The sequence below is a fragment of the Myotis davidii genome, unplaced genomic scaffold (assembly GCF_000327345.1).
Source record: "Myotis davidii unplaced genomic scaffold, ASM32734v1 scaffold499, whole genome shotgun sequence".
NCBI lineage: Eukaryota > Metazoa > Chordata > Mammalia > Chiroptera > Vespertilionidae > Myotis > Myotis davidii.
The window spans coordinates 1,210,003-1,227,756 of record NW_006290677.1 but is presented as its reverse complement, the minus strand read 5'-3'; the positions used below and the strand labels follow the sequence as shown (position 1 = coordinate 1,227,756).

Here is a 17,754-nt window from a genome sequence, read left to right as displayed (position 1 = left end):
ACTGGGGATGTGCGCGCAATCCAGGTACATGCCCTTGACTGGAATCGAACCTGGGACCTTTCAGTCCGCAGGCCGATGCTCTATCCACTGAGCCAAACTGGTTTCGGCGATGTTATTCGCATCTTTATGCAGTGATACTTGTTCTAATAAGTTGTTTATTTCTTTTGTGCCCTAAATTCATGAAAGAAATGCCGAATAACTTGTTATATAACTGTAAATAATATAAAAAAATATTAAAAATTAATTTTAAACAAATTTCTTTACACATTAGTTATTCTTTCACAATGCAGTCATTTTGACTGCTTTTGGGCAATATAGGTATATACTAAATTTCAGTCTTTGTAGTCTTAAAGATACTTTCCATGCCTTGGCCTGTTATGTTTCAAGCTTAGAGTGTATGATTTGGTATTGAATTATGGTTGGTAGAGGGGAAAACTGAAAGCTGTTAGATGTTAGATATTTCTTTCTGGAGAATTTAGAGCTTAGAAATTTCTTTCTGGAGATAAGACTTATGGAACATGGAGAAAGGCAAGATAGAAGAAAGAGCTTAATGATAATTCTCTGCTTCACCTCACATCTTTTTGACTTCTTAATAAAGAAGATAATTTTTTGCCTCTAATCACATGGTGTTGAGTCCATAAAAATTAACTGATTCATAAGCAAAACAAAATATAGGCTATAAACATAGAACAAGTGGCTCACACATGGATTTTTAGGTGCCTTTTCTCAGACATACAGAACCTCATCCTTTAGCCAATTAATAAGAAGCCACTTTATATGCCCTTGCTTTTTTTTCTTATTTTACTTTTATCTTGTGTTCAGGCCTTTCTTAACATCGTGTCTTCTAATTTTCTATATCTGAATGATAAAAGCAGAGATCACTGCTTTTCAGAAGGAAGAATTGTGTGGTCTCCCTGCTTTCTTTCTAGTAATTCCCAGCAGGGAAAATTTTATGAGTGAAACCAGATCTTGCCTGAGACACAGATTCTTAGAGGTCACCCATTTCACTCTGTTACTGAATTTGCTGGAGATTTCCTGATTCCAAGTCTGGCCATTTTTATCTCAGGGACACAATCCCTCAAATGGATTGTGGTCAATTCAGGGAGATGGACTGCCTGAATTTTAATAGCCACGTGGCAACTACTTGAGATGTCAGGTTGACTCCATTATAAAGAACCGAAACATTATTTTTATATTAAAAATAGGTGGTTATGGAATAAAATATAAAAACCACATAAATTGTTAAGACAAAACATAAGTTTTCAAATAAATGTTTAGTTTGGGATGAGTCTTGTGTGATATGTCTTCACATTCACCTGAAATGTTTGAAAAATGCTTAGGAAACCATTTTGCTTCTTTTCATGATCATTGAGTCCTTAGATTTCCACTAAATTGTATGCTTCCTCCCACCTCTTCAACTTCTGAAATGTACAGTGGGAGAGGAGGTTAGTGCAGGGAACCAATTGCAGCTACCTCATTGCTTCACACAGGATGGTGATACAACAAAAATATGGATTTGTTGTTTAAAAGATTGAGCCTTTCCTCCCCTAGTAATTAATCTAGTGACCTTGGGCACTTTGTGTTACAGGTTCATGCCTCATTTTACTTATCTGTATAATGGGCATAATTATAGCATGTAATTCATAGGCTTGGAATGAGGATTAGAAACAAGGGAGCATAAAGGACCAGCATATGGTAGGCATGGAGGAGTCTTTCTGCTTACAACTTTTCTTAATGTACAATGATGTGGTTTAGAAGTACATGGTCTGCAGTGCTGCCAACACATCAACAAAACCAGTGTGTTACAAGAGTGAGTCACTGGAGGGGCAGCGTGATATTACCCTTTCCTACCCATTTGACTACTCTGTTGAATCATGTTTTCTCATGCATCCTATTTCTTGTTGCTGTGGCTTTCATTCCATAGATTTAAAAAACCAATAGCAAATATTTTTTGAATATATTGTATGCCCAACACAGTTAGGAGTATAGATGGGGGTGGCTGGTGAGGAAATGAAGTAAAATGGGGAGTCTATCCTCAAAACAATTACATTTTCAGCAAGAAGATACAGATATCATACATGAACCACTTAGTCATCAACATGTGTAAGAACAGAAGGAAACACTCATTAAAAATGTCAAGGGTTGGTGCTTTCACATAACAAATATCCTTTAATATTTATAATTCACTGTAAACTGAAGTAAAATAAAGAGTAATGCTTTAAAATTGGAAGGGCAGGATAGATGGAGACTTGCAGTGAAGATAAAGGAAACTTTCATGGGGTGTTTGGGACTTGAGGTTGTCATTGAAGAATGGATAGAATTTGGTTAGGTAGATAGGAGAGGGAACCATGATTGATTCGGGATATGGGAGAAGGAAGACATGTAAACAGTGACTTTATGGTAGACATGTAAGGTGTATGCTGGGAGAAGTGACAGCTCTGGCCTGATGGAAGAAAAGGGGAAGAGGGAAGGAAACTAAATAGCAACCATTTATTGATCACCCACTGTGTGCGAAGCTCTGGTCCATATGCTACAGAAGAAATAGGTCCCACCTTAGTTTTTGCTATTGACAGCTTGCTCAGAATTCTGGTACCTATGTCAGGAAAATACAACTGTACTTCTAAGATAATAGCTCCTACCAAATTGCTTAGCAAAAAGGAACAGATGGTATCCACATGGATCTTTCATGAATAGCACCACATGGAGTGAATCACTGAGTTAAGTAGGTGTGGTTATTGTGGCATGGGGCACATTGACTAAATCACATCTGAGATGTGAGCTAATGACTCCATTTTTCGTGTACTCTTCAGAGAGCACTTGCACAATTAAAGCAGTTAAGTTAGTAAAAGCTTCATGTGAATAATGGTATTTATGGCATCATGTGGAATAATGGAGAAAAACAAAGAATTTAGAATAGGCAGATCTGGATTTGAATCCCAGCTCTGTCTCTTTCCAGCTGTCTGACTTTGGGAAATCCACTGAATCCCCCTGAGCCTATGTTTACTTATCTATAGACAAGGTCTCTCTGGGGCTCTGTGAAGAGTAAACAAGAAAACACAGGTTAAAATCTTACCATATCTTTTGCAGACTGTGGGTGCTTGCTCAATCAATGCTAGTTCTCTCTCTCTTTTTTTAATGTTTTTTTTTTATTTTTTTCAGGGAGGCAGGGAGAGAGAGAGATAGAAACATCAATGATGAGAGAAAATCATTGATTGGCTGCCTGCTGCATGCCCCCTATTGGGGATCAAGCCTGCAACCAGGGCATGTACCCTGATGGGGAATCCAACCGTGACCTCCTGGTTCATGGGTCAGTCCTCAACCACTGAACAACACTGGCCAGGCAATGCTAGTTCTCTTTCTTCTCCCTGAGAATTAAATGATCTAATGTGTATGGACTCAATTTATAAATTATAAAGCATGTTATTGATGGTCACTCTAATATAATTATCAATTTGAGATTCAATGATGATCTGCAGTTAGGTGAGTCTTTATTTCAGCCTTTTATATTAAGTGCAAAGAGGTATGTGGAGAGGGTACAGGATAGAGGTCTGAAGAGTTTTTATAAACTAACAGTTCAAGCAATTTTTATCCCTTGTTTCAAGTGGGATTGGTTCTAGAGACAACATATGAGGTCAAGAAAGCTCTTTCGTTCTGGGTCTCCAGTTTCTGTGCCTCATTCCTCAGACCGCCCCATCTCTTCTGCACTGGGGATAAATAGGTGCCCAACTCAGACTCACTGAGGTCCTCAGGATATCATCCATTTTCTGCAAAATATTACACTACCTTGTATTTTAAGGAGGCTTAAGCAAACGTGTAAATACTTGAATCCAAAAGGAAGAAATACTAGTGGCAGGCTTTCAAAGATCAGTGAGATAATTTGTGTTGACTTGAGCAGACTTCTGGGTATTTCTAAAATCTTCATAGAGAGCAGAAGCAACTGCTTTGCAGTTGTTAAAAGCTACCTTTGGAATCAGACTGATAGGTTTGACACTTGACCTTGCTTTAACCACCTGGGTAACCTTGAGCAAGATACTTAACATCTGTGTGCCTTAGTTTTCTGTAAAGTGAGTATAATATATTTATTATCAAGTGAATTCAGGTAAGCAGAGTTGAATCAAGTTCAAGCCAAACATGAACCTACCATTCTCTCCTCATATTTTCTGAGTTAACCTGGTGCATTTTGTTAGGTGCTAGGGAGAGGGACCAAGGTCCTAGCATCCTCCAAAATTGCTCCCTTGAGACAACTTGCCATAACCATTAGCCTGCAGTTAAGCCTTGGCTAGCCAAGCCTCAGACACTCACACTGTTCACACACCCATTCATCTGTTATTGCCTTAGTGTCCTCATCTGTGACATGGGTGCCCTATGTCACCGCAGGGTAAGGGCAAACCAGGTAAAAGGCCAGAACCTCTTGGCAATGACTCAGAGCTACACTGGATTGAACTACCTGATTGATCTTGTGGACACAACATGAAAAGAAAAAAATTCCAGGAAAGCAAAATATGACCACCACGATAAATAAAATAGCCTTACCTCTATAGCATATCTCTCTTTCACTTCACATGTACTATTTTTTTTAGCTAACTTCTTGGGAAATAGGTTAACTGGAAAATAGCATTGTCCCATTTTTTCAAATGGTGGTTTGCAAGAGATTAAGGGACCTAGAAATCCTCTGAGAACTGGGGAATTGAATTTGAGTCAGTATGGTGAGAAATTTCTCTTCAGACTGTGAAAAAGAAACTAACAACTTTCAGGGCATATGGGGCCTGGGGCTAGAAAGACAGGGATTTGAGACCTGGTTGTGGGTACCTGTGACCTTAGGCAAGTGACTAAGCCACTTTGGCCCTCCCCTTCCTTTTTTTCTCCTTAAAAAGAAAGGGAAACAATATTTTCCTTAGAACATTTTGAGAATTATATGTGTTGATGCCTCTTCAGCATCCAATAAATGCTTAATATTTTGTTATCATTATTATTGTTGTTATTTTCCTGTCTTCAGTTTTGATACTAAATAATTGTGAGATTTGGGCCATGCCACTTTCTTCCTGTCTTTCCATTTTATATTTGTAAAATAAAAAGGTAGAACTCAATGATCATTAAGGTCTCAGCTTTAGAGTTTTATGATTCTAGAATGTATTTATTTTTCTTCTCTCGTACAACCATCAATATGTCTTTAATCAGTTATTTTTCAAAAATTTTCTTTGGAGCTTACTAAAAACCATATGCTGATTCAGGCAACCTGGGTGTAGCTGTGCCGTTAGCTTTTCCTGGTTCATGCCTCCTGCAAGCTGCTCACGTGATATACTGGGGCCCAGTGATTGAGCCAGAGTGAGGAGGGGAGGGTTTGGGCACTCGCCTGGATCAAGGTGGATAGATCTAATTTGAGCTGGTTCCTGAGTTGTTGGTGAGCAGTAAAAAATCAAATCAAAGGAGTTCTGGTCAAGTATGATTCCACTGTGAGAGGCAATAGAGCATGACTGTCAATAACATGGACCCTGAGTCAGATTGTTTGAGTTTGAAGACTATCTCTTTATCACATGTATGACTGCGTAAAGTTTCTGAACCTGTGTTTCCTCACCTGTAAGATGAGAATAACAGTACCTGTCTCATTGATTATATGTGGATTAAATAAGTTAATTGCTGTAAATAAGTGCTATATAAGTGCTTTCCCTTATTGTTATATAAACCACTGTTAATATACCAGGAGATTTCACTGTGGCTGGGTCATAGTATCATGAGATTCTAGGTAGTGATGATTCTCAACCAGGCAATTGTAGGTCCCAGGTAAATCTTTCAAGGAGGAGTACGACTCTGCCAACCCCTCTGGATATGAGGCTCCAGCTCAACATTATGGGAGAGAAGGAGAGGATTGAAAGGTTTTCAGTCCCGATATAGAACTGGAGTGCAATTCCGGAAATCCAGAATGAAGTTCCCTTCCCAACCACATCACTTTTTTTTCCACAGTGGATCAACGTGATGGGAGGTTAGGGAGAAAATTTAATAGAAAATAAAGTTATTCTGAGTTCAATCCTTAGCATACCACTTAGTAGTTGATGTTAAATATATCATTTCAGACCTAATTGAGGATGTGGGTAGTAACCCCAAAGTTGTATTTTCCTAATTAGGGTCAGGGCATCACCCCTGATGGCAGCCTGCTGTGTAATTGTGAAGCTAATGACTGCTAATATGGCATCTTGTAGCACTCAGTCTAAGCTAGCTAAGATTTACCATGAAGTTCTGGGATCTGCAGCTCTCTCAGTGAGGTCATGTACATATACAAAATAGACTCATTTTAAACCTTCCAGTGGCTTTCATCTTGTTTTGAGCTGTCATGCCATACCATATATAAAGTCAAGTATAGCCCCTGTGGCACTTCCTGTTCACTGAGGAGCCTGTCCTTTAAGGCTGAGAAATTCCTGCTCAATTCCTAGCCCCATCAGTGTTAATGGTATTACTGTTCAGTCCTTTCTGTATCTAAGTCACTTGACTATGTGGCCTTCTCTCCTTTTCCATTTTGCTTCTTAAAAGCTTAGGCATTGGCCTGGCTTTAGTCTGTTGATGTTTCTGCTACCTACTTACCACTTATCAGACCTAAGCTTCCCAGAGTGTCTCCTTGGACTGACTGGCTTCTGTTAATACCTTATCAATACCTTTTCCCTGTCAATATCTTGCTGGAAGAGACTTTCTCACTGTAGCTGGCCTGGTGACTACTTGCCCATTTATCTCAGAGGCATATCCCAGATATATCACTTAACAAATATCAAGAAGAAACCACATCAGTCAAAATCAATGAACTCCTTTGAAAATTGGCATGAATTATGGCAATCTTTATTAGTTATATTCTCGTGGTAGCAAGCAAGGGAAGTTTACTTTTTTCTTAATGTAAGCAAAGTTATTGATGTAATATAAAAATATTTGGCTATGTCATAGATCCCAAGGACAGGAAGGTGGTAGAATTCATGAATAACTTAATTTCATAATTTAAATTATATTAGTAGCCTCTCTGCTTGCTTCCTGCTTCTCTATGATTACCTTTATTCTTCCCTCTTTTTGTAAACTGCTTTCCCCCTTTGGAAAAGAATCTTAAGACAAATCATTTACATATTACAGTTTGGGTCACCCAAGACAGATTCATTTTCTTAAGGCTTAAGTCTAAGTTTATCTAGATTTGCATATAGTCAAGCCTTGAAACTTCTGATTAAAAGGATATTTTTTTCATATTTTTTACAAATATTTTTCCAATTAATGGAAATAAGCATATAAAAGGGGGATGCTGGAATTTGCTAAGTTAGCAATTTGATTTAGGGGTTCAATTATAGAGGATATCTAATATGGAGAGTGAAGGTATAGGGATGGTAGATCACTGTGAAGTGTGGAGATAAAGCTTAGAAGAAACCATCAAAGTAACTAGGGAATTGGTTTTAAGACTCAGAAACTAAACGAAATCAAACTATGAGTTCATGTAGTTATGAACTCACATGATTTCAAAAGTGAGACAAGAATCAGCAGTCAGGCTGAGCCATGGGACGATCTGAAATTACCCACTGGTGAGAAGAGCACATTTCTGGGCTGTACTTGGAATTCTGCTGCACTTTGTGTTATCACCACTTGATCTTTATTCTCTGTGGATATGTGGCATTGACTGCCTAAAAGATTCCAGGAAGTTTCTTTATAAATGGTCTGGGAAGGTCTGTGAGGGTCCTGGAGTAGAGCAATGGGGGATTTTCAGAGAGCCTGGTTTAGCTGCACAGTGGGATAGTGTGTTATTCATAATAGCCCACCATGACATCTCCTTGCCACTCACACCAGAGAGCTGCCAATGTCACATGTCACTGATGTATGTTTGTGTTCACACAATTCACACATGAAAGTGTATGTTCATGCACTTTTAGTGACTTTCATAGATATAGTTTTAATTGTGGCTTCTGGAATTTGTTATCACTGAGAAGCAAATAACTTTCTACGTAACATGGATTGTGCTTCAAGTTTCACAGTCTATATACTGAGTTATGCAATAATTATTATTTTAGGAAAGCTGAATATATAGTGACTGGTTAATGAAGTAAGATAGTCAATATCAGAAAAGTAGTCATAGTCATATTGATGGTAATGAGAAATTTTTGGGTTTTCTTAGAAATGGTCTCCAAAGCTTACAAAGTGGTATTGTATTCATTTATACCCTTATCTAAACTTTATAGATACATTTAGTCAATAATTCCTAAGTATTTACTGAGTTCCTTCTGTGTACCCAGATACTGTGAAGATTTATAGGGAAATCTTTGTTATTTTCTAAATATAGAGTCTGATTGGAAATACCAATTCCACAGGAAGTGGAAAATAGAAGCATAGGCATACAAAAGTGATGAATGTCACTGTATGGGAAATGGGCTTGTGTATAAATGTATTCCCAGACCATATTAATACAATATATGAGAAGAAAACAAAAATAAGATGGGTTGAAACCCCAAATCAAGTCAGTATGTACATATTTACTGATCATACTATTGCTGGTGGATATGGGGTTCTTGCGGTGTCACGAGGAAAAGCATTTCTAGGGATCCACAAGAGGGGATAAGATCTGATAGCAAGGTTTATTCAGGAAGCAAAATTATAGAGGTTCTCCAGTGTCCCATCGCTGTCCAATTCACCATGGAAAATCAGGGCCAGGTATAGAGTCAATGTCCCGAGATCCTGAGCCATATTAAAGCTGAGTCCAGTCTAGCATTTGACGAGCTTAGCTTGTGTTCCCAGCTATAGTCTGTTGCTTTGCTGCTGTACCCATGCTGGAGCCTGCCTGTTGGACCCACTGGCTAGTGGCCACTTGACTAAGGCCACATGACTAAAGAGAATGCATAGAATGCATGAATGCACAGCATGAGTGCAGGTGAGAGAGAGGGGGAGAGAGGCATAGAAAGAGAGAGAGGGGGGAGAAAAGAGAGGGGCGGGGGAGAGAGATTGATTTTTTGTTCACCTGAAATTATGTTTTCTCAGGCCTGGCAAGAACCAGAAGCTTTTTCAAAATACTCACTCAGCTTCCTAAATTTTCCTGGGTTTGCATTAGGGTCTACCCCATAGTCAATTACCTTTTTCTCAGGTTAGACTAACAGGTCTCTATGGCAGGTACCACCCCCTGCCCCATTTTGACTTTATTGTGCATGTCCTTATCTCCCCCTCTTCCCAGTACCCCACATACACAATCCGGTACCTGAAGCAGGGAGGGGAGGCTTAATCCCCCAGGAGGGACAATGCTGTGATTCCTTGGGGTATGAAGCTGTATCTTCCTGGTGAAGCAAACAGGCTCGTGTCCCATATGCTTTGCTTCCTTTCCTTCATTAATATCTCACTAACTTCAGTAACAATACTATACTAGATAATAAGGTAAAATACAATATTAGGTGTGATACTCGGAAACTTTTCAGGAAAATAAAGGAGACAAGGCATCATCACTTTCTGGAGTCCTGGGAACCAATTAGAAACCATAAGAGAGATGTCCTCAAAAGTAAAAACAAACAATAGTAACAACAGTAAAAGCCATTAAGGCATCACCAGATTGCTTTCAACATCTAATATGTAAGACCCTGAGGCATCACTTGCCTTCATGGTGGCCTTTGCTTTGCCTCGATCTTGTGTGGTGCTAGAGATCTCCAATCAATGCAGGATTAGATGCTAGGATCAAGGAGCAGCTTAGTAAGAAAAGAATGGATTTGAAGTTACAAAGTCAGTGTTAAATATCAGCTTTCATTTTCCCTGAGCCTCATTTTTTTCATCTATAGCATAGACATAGTGATAATAATGCCTCATCAATATGTTTTTGTGGAAATTGAATAATAATATATATGTATATCCTTATATGCATAGTGGTAAGTAATATCCTATATAATAAAAGCATAATATGCTAAGTGTCTGTCTGACTGAACATTCTAACCGGCCGGCCAACCTCCTGTGGTCCCTCCCCAGACATCCAGCCCCCAACAGCCCTGATTGGTACTGGGAGAGATGGCCCCGATTAACCCTGATCACTGGCCAAGCCGAGGGACCCAACCCGTGCACAAATTTGTGCACCAGACCTCTAGTGTATTTACTAAATTGTAGTTCACAGGATCTAATCCATTCTCTTCAGTGTAGTTATAGCCACTAACACAGCATTGAGATTTCTCTCTGGGGTATAAACAGTTCACAAACTACACAGTGATATATCCTCACAGTAGTCCATCTTTAGGGACACTTTTAATAATATTTAACATTGATTCTGACATTTAAGTTTACAAACACATTCAAATATATCACCTCATTTAGTCCTCAAACAACCTTTTCAGAAAGTGATTATTTCTATTTCCATTCTACAGAGAAGAAAAAATGAGGCAAAAGGGGTTAAGGAACTTGCCCTCACCCAGTTCACACTACAAGGAAGTGGCAGAGTCCTCAAGTATTGGGAAGTTGATAAAACAAACTTGAACCCAGGTCTTCTAATTTTAAACCTCTCATTCTTCTCCCACACCACATGCCTCTTCACAAGCATGTTTTTATGTGGAGTCCCCTGGAAACTATCTTTCTCCAAAGCCCCCATTTACCCACAAGGTACTTGCTCGTAGGAGTTTTACAAACCAGGAACATCTAGTTGACCCACTATGTAGATACGTAGACCAGGGACATGTTCTGAATGTCCAGTGTTTTTAGTTAAAACATGGTATTTTATTTTGTAAAATCTGCTGGATTGCTACTTGTCTTATCATTCGGTTAGGATCCCATAGGCACAGATTGACATTAAAAACCTGTTAACTCTGTTAACTCCAGAGGGCACATCTAATGAAATGCCCTAAAAGTTGAATACTTGCCAAAACCACTGCGTCGTAAAGAACAGCGCTCCATTAATCATGATGAGGGTATTTCCTCTATCTAAATGAAATCTGCAATTTGGTAAGAAGATTAAGGATCCTTCAGGGATGGAGGGAAAGTTGCTATGGAAATTCTAGAAACTAGAAAATAAAGATAGGTCTACTCAATATTCATGAAGTCAGATTGGTCGATGCAAATACAGATTGCACTCTCTTATTTTTTAATGACTTGGCTTGTAGCTCTCCTATATCATATTTTACACAGATTCCTACTCAACTTTAAGGCAAATGACTGTAGTTTGTACAATTTAAAAAATAGTTTAGCATATTCAATAAGATTTTCTGCCACTTTGACTAAGTGTTCATTTTCTATCCAAAGATTTTGATATATGATCATATATTTAAGATATATGATCAGAAATGTATAAATAACAAAAAAATAAATAAATGATGACAGCATGCATAATAGGTAAACATATGTATCACTAAGTGAACCCTTCTATTTTTCATTGAATACAACATACTCTCAAAAGGCAGTTTAAGGGGAAGGATTGTAAATATTGGTTTAAGTTTAATTTTGCTTCTTAGAGTGGGAAATCAAATTTACTTAGCACAGCCACTTTAAAAAGAAATGTTACCAACTTTAGCTCTCACCCAATGTTTTAGAAATCTTTGCCTCTTAAGCATCACCAATCCTCATCTTCTAAACTGCTGGATAAAATTTAAGAGAAAATGAGTACAAGTTCTATGAATGCTTACTTCATTTCATTATGTTGTAAGTGTAGCAAACAAATATTTAGAGGGTGTTGGGAACTTTGAGCCATTTCATTTTTTTCTCCTAACACTTGACACAGTGCCTATAAGGGTCCTCAAGAAATACTGTTAAGCTCTTTGTTTAAAAAGTTAACAGATTCTTTGAATAGGCTATTAACGATATTTTCTTCTTCTATTTTTCAGGCCAGCCCCGCTCCTATAATTGTCAACACTGATACGTTGGACACGATTCCCTATGTAAGTAACATTTTTATTAAGGGTTTCTTTAAAAACTATTGTAGAACTTAATCAGCTATGTTTCAATTTTAATACATATTCAGTCTTACTCAATCCAGATAATTTTATGGAATGGTGTGTAGAATGAGTTTAGGGGGTTTCTTTGTCATTTGCTAAATCTCGGTTTAATCATGCAAATGTTTTTCTATTTTATCCATTGTTTTGGAAAGCACAGGGCCTGTCATGAGAAAAATTATTGCCCATTGTGTTCAAATAATGTTAGTTTCCTAGGTGGTTCACTGAAAAGAGATTAAATTGCTTGTGCTAGTAGAAGAGATGAGCAAACTTCTTTGGATCTCTTAGTAAATATTCAAATCAGTTTCTGTTACAAAGCCTAAAACATAAGTAAGCGTCAATAAATATTTGGTGGGTTTTTGCTGGGCTTCTAACAAGAACTGGAACAAAAGTCTTGTGAGAGTGAAGACTGTCTATATATAATAAATTGTATGGTTTTATAAAAGCCTGGCATGAGATAATAGGAACACTCCTATCAATAAACCTTGAGATTTTATAACTGAAATATAACCACTCTGATGACCAAAGTTCTTGACCACGGGGTCCAATTGGGCAAGGGAGGTTGGAGAGGCAACAGGCCACATCATGTGTGAGTGGTTGACATTATGGAGGCTCAACAAAGCTTTGCAAGTGGCCCTGACCTGGTGGTTAGAGAATAGTGATTTGGAATGATAGAACAGATACCGATCCATGCAGACAGAGGGTTGGAAACAAGGAGAGGGCTGCAAGGAGAGTCGGTAGAAGGACAAACAGGTTTATGAACTTTGGTTAAATGAAAAAAGCATGTGAAACACTTAGAAGAATACTTGGCACAACGTACGTGCTTGGTAAGCACCAGCTACCCTCAGTCTTAGACCTCAACCTCAAATGCTTGCAAGGGCCAAGCAAACAGATCTAGATCCAGATCCAAACTAATGGTACAATGGGAATAAGAGGGCACATGGCCTTCCAAAGGGAGCAGCTACCACTCAGCTCCAGTGGGTTGGTGCCAAGGGGGCCAAGTGTTGTCAGACCACCCAATGTTTCAATAGAAGTCAGAACTTTGAACATTGTGTAAAAGTCTGCAATTTTTAAGTACAGGTAACTGATTTTCAAAGGTTCAAACAACTGTGTGTGCCAAAGTGTGGTTTCTAGTGCAGAGGCTGCCCTTTGAGAGATGTCTGCCGGGAAGGAACGGGAGGACCTGGGCCGGTCCTGCTAGCCAGGACTCAGCCACAGGGGAGAAGTATGCTAGAATTGGAGTACAAGGCGGGGACTTGATTACAGGAACAAGGGACTAAAACTGGGACACAGGGTCAGGACAAGAATAACAGCAAACTTGGTTTAATGCTGAGTCACCTGAACTACTGAGTTAGAGCTGCTTAAATCTCTCTGGATGAGAGTTGTTTGGGGTCAGACCGGAAATGGGATTAAGTTTACTGGTAGAAATCAAGTGGCCCCAGAGGTGGAAAGTAAAGGACTCCGTTGGAAGGAAGCAAAACAATGCTTTAAGGACACAGAGTGTCCAGTAGTCTCTCTCTCACTCTTTCTACCTTCTTGTACTTATTAAACATTTATATTGGGATTACTGTATACCCGACACTGTTTTAAGCATAAACGAATATTAACTCATTAATCCTTGTAATAACCCTATGCAATAGGTACTATTAATTTCTCCATTTTATAGATGAGGAAACTGAGTCCTAAAGAAGTTAAGTCACTTTCTCAAGGTTGCACAGTAAGAGGAAGGGCTAAGAATGAACCTAGCGAGCCTAGTTGTAGAGTCTGAGATCTTATCTGATGCTGGTAATGCTCCTTTCCTCCTTCCCTCCTTTGCTTTCTGTCTCTAAACTTAGGAATACATGTTGCTTTCTTATGCCTTTGCTGCATTTGACTTTGGGTCAGACCACTTGTCACAGAGGCAGCAGTACCTTTGGGGCAGAGACCCATGTTTATATTAAGGAATCCAATGTCTTTATTACAGTAAATCTCGTTACTGTATCCATTGGCAAAGCAAATGAGCAGTGCTTTGAAGAAGTAGACACGGAGCACAGAAACTTAATTTTCTAAGTAGGACTGCTTTCTTGTGGTAGATCAATATGATGTCAAAGCCTTCTATTAAAGTTTTTGTGGCTTAACTGCCAGATGCCCTCGTGCACAAATAATTTATCAATAGAAACTAAGGATTTTGTACAGACATGCCCAATTTATGTCCCTACTAATTAGTGAGTAAGATGGGCCACATAAAATAAAATAATCAAACTGCTCCCATTCTCTTAAATATCAACTTTGTATTTGAATTTGAGTTCTTCAAAGGGCATTTTTATTCTATCTTCACCTGTTTTGTATTTATATTTAATAGCGCCCTCTGTGAGCCTTCTTAAGAGTTAGACTCTTTACAAAGTTTTGCTAAACAGCTTCATATGGTGAAACATCACCTAAATTAATCTATTAACCAGAAGTTATATAATACCTATTTCAGAGGTGATTGGTTGTGAGAATAATGAGATTAGATATGTAAAATGATGCTTTAACTTTGGCTTACTAGGGATTTATTTATTTATCTTTTTACTTGATAAACACTTGTGAAGTAACATATGCTAGACCCTAAGAGAATGGAAAATATGTATATCTTCCCCCATATAAGAGAATGAATACATTATCTACTAAAAAAGGCAGATTTAATACAAGGACATCAATGTGAATATCCTTTGGGTCTTAGCATCAGCCCAACCCTCCCCCTTTTTCCTGACTCACTGGGTAACCTTGAACACTGTGCCTTTTACAGTCCATTTTCTCATTCCCTAGTGTCCTATACTTTGTTTTCCTCTTTTATTTCTCATGTTCTAGTTGTGCGCATAATTTCAGCTCTATTTAATGAAAAAATGATTTTAGAGCTCCCCAGAGCATTTCAGTCATGTTGCATAAGAATGCTTCCTTCTTTAAAAATATTACCTAAATGACAAAATTTTAATTCTATATTAGTGTCCTCTTCAAAAGTAATTTTATTACAAGTAAATGTATTAATTTTGCCAGTCAGCAAATTTGATTTTAGAAATATATCATCCTTATGGAAATGATTCCTTGGCATACATGCAAGCAGCAAGTGAATAACTAGAGGAAATCTGTGGTCAAAGGCAATTTTTAAATGTGTAAAAAGGATACAATAGATACTTAAAGAGATTTCTGCTTTTTTTTGAGGGGGAGGGTAAGTTAAGGGACATTAGAGCTTTTAAAGTATCTGCCATGAACAAAGGTTACTTAGGTTCTTACACGTGACTGCTTCAAATAAACTCATTCTTGTATGATGTCCTGATACTTTAGGGATGGGTAGGACCTTATATGTGCCACAGTCAGCCTCTCATGCAAAGCAGGAATCCCCTTTATGCAGATGTTTTCATTATGGGCCTTTATGGGTGGGACAGTGCTACCAGAGTTTGTCATTTTCATTTTTGATGCCGAAGCCCAGGACACAAATGCTCAAGAGAAAACAAAGCGAAACAAGAACATTTCCATTTCAACACTCTAGTTGCCATTTTTTACTCCATCTTTTTATCCTTCTCCATGATGCATTGAATCTTGTCTTATGCCAGGTAGTAAACATGCTCTGTTCTTAGAGAAGGTGAGTAAAGCCTGCGTCTGATCTTTACCTCTGGATCCCTGAAGGCTGACTTAGTGGGAAGTAGCATGTTACCGTCTGGTACTCTGCAACCAACTGGCACGGAAGCCTCTCCGGGCACACCTCTTCCCTTCAGCAGAACTTTCAGAGTTCTATATTGAACACAAGCAAATCCCATTCTTTCTGCTTTCATTTCATAATGGTTCTATTTTGATCCGTGTTCTGGGAAATATGCTGTGGAAAGTGTGGAAAACTCATGGATCATGAGGTTTAAATCTTGTTAAATAACTTGGGGGTTCAAGGAATGCAAACCTTTCATTTTCAAATACAGATATCTGAGCTCTACTAGTAAGTGGTAGAACTTGGTTTACCATTTACTGTTACTCCATGTAACAGTCTATTTTTGGTGTGCAACCAACAACCACAAAATCACTGATATATAACAATAAGCATGTATTTCTCCCATCAGTGCTTGTTGGTTGGCCTGTCAGCTGTTTGAGGCTGTAGATTACCAAGTTGGCTGGGGCGTCCCTGCTTCACATATTCCAGTACGGTGCCCAGAGGGTGGGACAGCACTTCTCACAGTGTGTTCTTTTCATTATCATGGCTGAAGCACAAGAGGGCAAGCCCAGGACATACTAATAAACATAGTTAGAGCCTCTGGTCCTATCACATCCACTAACACCCCACTGGCCAAAGCCAGTCATATCGCCAAGCTCAAAGTGAAGGAAGGAATTTTGCTAAACAAGAAACTGATTTGCCATACAAAATCCGCAAATAAAAGGGTCACAAATCTATACATGTTCCTTTTTAAGAAAAAAAATCAGGTACAATAGAAGGAATCTAACACTTCAAAAATATTCGTAGGTCAATTACAATAAACAATGAAAGTTTCAAAGTCCTGGTTCAATTAATATGGGGAGAGGGTATCTAATTTATTAAGGATGTCTAAAAGAAATGAGAAATAAAAGAAACATCTAGCAAGTACTGGCAGTACAATGACTTTCCTTTCCTGTGAGACACTGCTGTCTGAAACATTATTTCCAGAAGTAAAAATAATAATGGAGACAAGAGTATTTGGTTCAGAAATTCCAGGACTGTGGCTTGGAAAACCTCCTCCTAAGGAAGTGAGGAAGAGAGAAGAGGAGAGGAGAGGAGAGGAGAGGAGAAGAGGAGAGGGGAAAGAAGGAAGAATTAGGTTACAAAAAAATATGAGAGGGTCCCTACTAGAAAGTATTATGCTGAGTGAAAGAAGTCAGTCAGAGAAATATAAATGCCATAGGATTTCACTTATATTTGGAATCTAAAGAGTAAAATTAATAAATCAACAAAATAGAAAGACTCATAGATACAGAGAACAGGCTAACAATTAACAGAGGTGAGGGGGTTGGGAGGATGGGTGAAAAAAAGTGAAGAGATTAAGACATACAAATTGGTAGTTACCGAATAATCACAGGGATGTAAAGTACAGCATAGAGAATATACTCAATAATATTGTAATACCTATGTGTGGTGCCAGGTGGGTACTGAAAATATCAAGGGGAACTGTGTAAAATATATGATTGTCTAATCACTATACTATACACCTGAACCTAATACCGAATGATATTGAATGTGAGCTGTAATTGAAAAATAAAATTTAAAGTAAAATAATGACAGGATCCTTAGTAATATCACCCATTGTATTTACCAGGAAGATCTTGATTGTAAAAGTTATTTGAAAACAATTGTAATCTACACTAATAAAAGAGAAAGATGCAAATTGACCACACCTACCTTTACGATGCCCACCAGCCAATCAGGAGTGAGTATGCAAATCAACCCAACAAAGATGGCAGGTTAATTTCCATATGCAGGCACCGAGCTGCCAGGGACAGGATGCTTGCGTCGTTGATGGCCTCTAGGCAGTGTCGGAAGGTGGAAAGGCAGCTCTGGGCTGGAATGAAGGTGGTGCCGGCAGCCATGGGAAGGAAGGCCCATTCTTGCACGAATCTTTGTGCATCAGGTCTCTAGTATATTTATAATATTATCAGAAACATTTTTTTGGTAGCTTCTCTTAAATGTTAAAGGTCATTGGATGCAGACACAGCTATGATTCTAGGGCAGAGGACAAGAGAGTGGTCTAAAGGGAATAAAATGAACCAAGGAAAGACTGACAATGTGAGTGAAGGTTGGTGAGAAGAGAGGGGGATGAGAGAAAATGAAAAAGGATGATATGGGTTTAGGGATGTAGAGAAGCCCTGAGTTTCATTTGGGAGC

General features: G+C 38.5%; 1 protein-coding gene across 1 annotated transcript in view; it reads left to right on the top strand.

Annotated features, from left to right (window-relative positions):
* Window positions 1–17,754, top strand: part of DLG2 (discs large homolog 2) — a 1,585,094-nt gene that overhangs the window by 885,676 nt on the left and 681,664 nt on the right. The window contains exon 4 of the mRNA XM_006763751.2: window positions 11,790–11,843. Coding sequence (XP_006763814.1) covers window positions 11,790–11,843 — 54 coding nt within the window. The remainder of the gene's footprint in view (window positions 1–11,789; window positions 11,844–17,754) is intronic.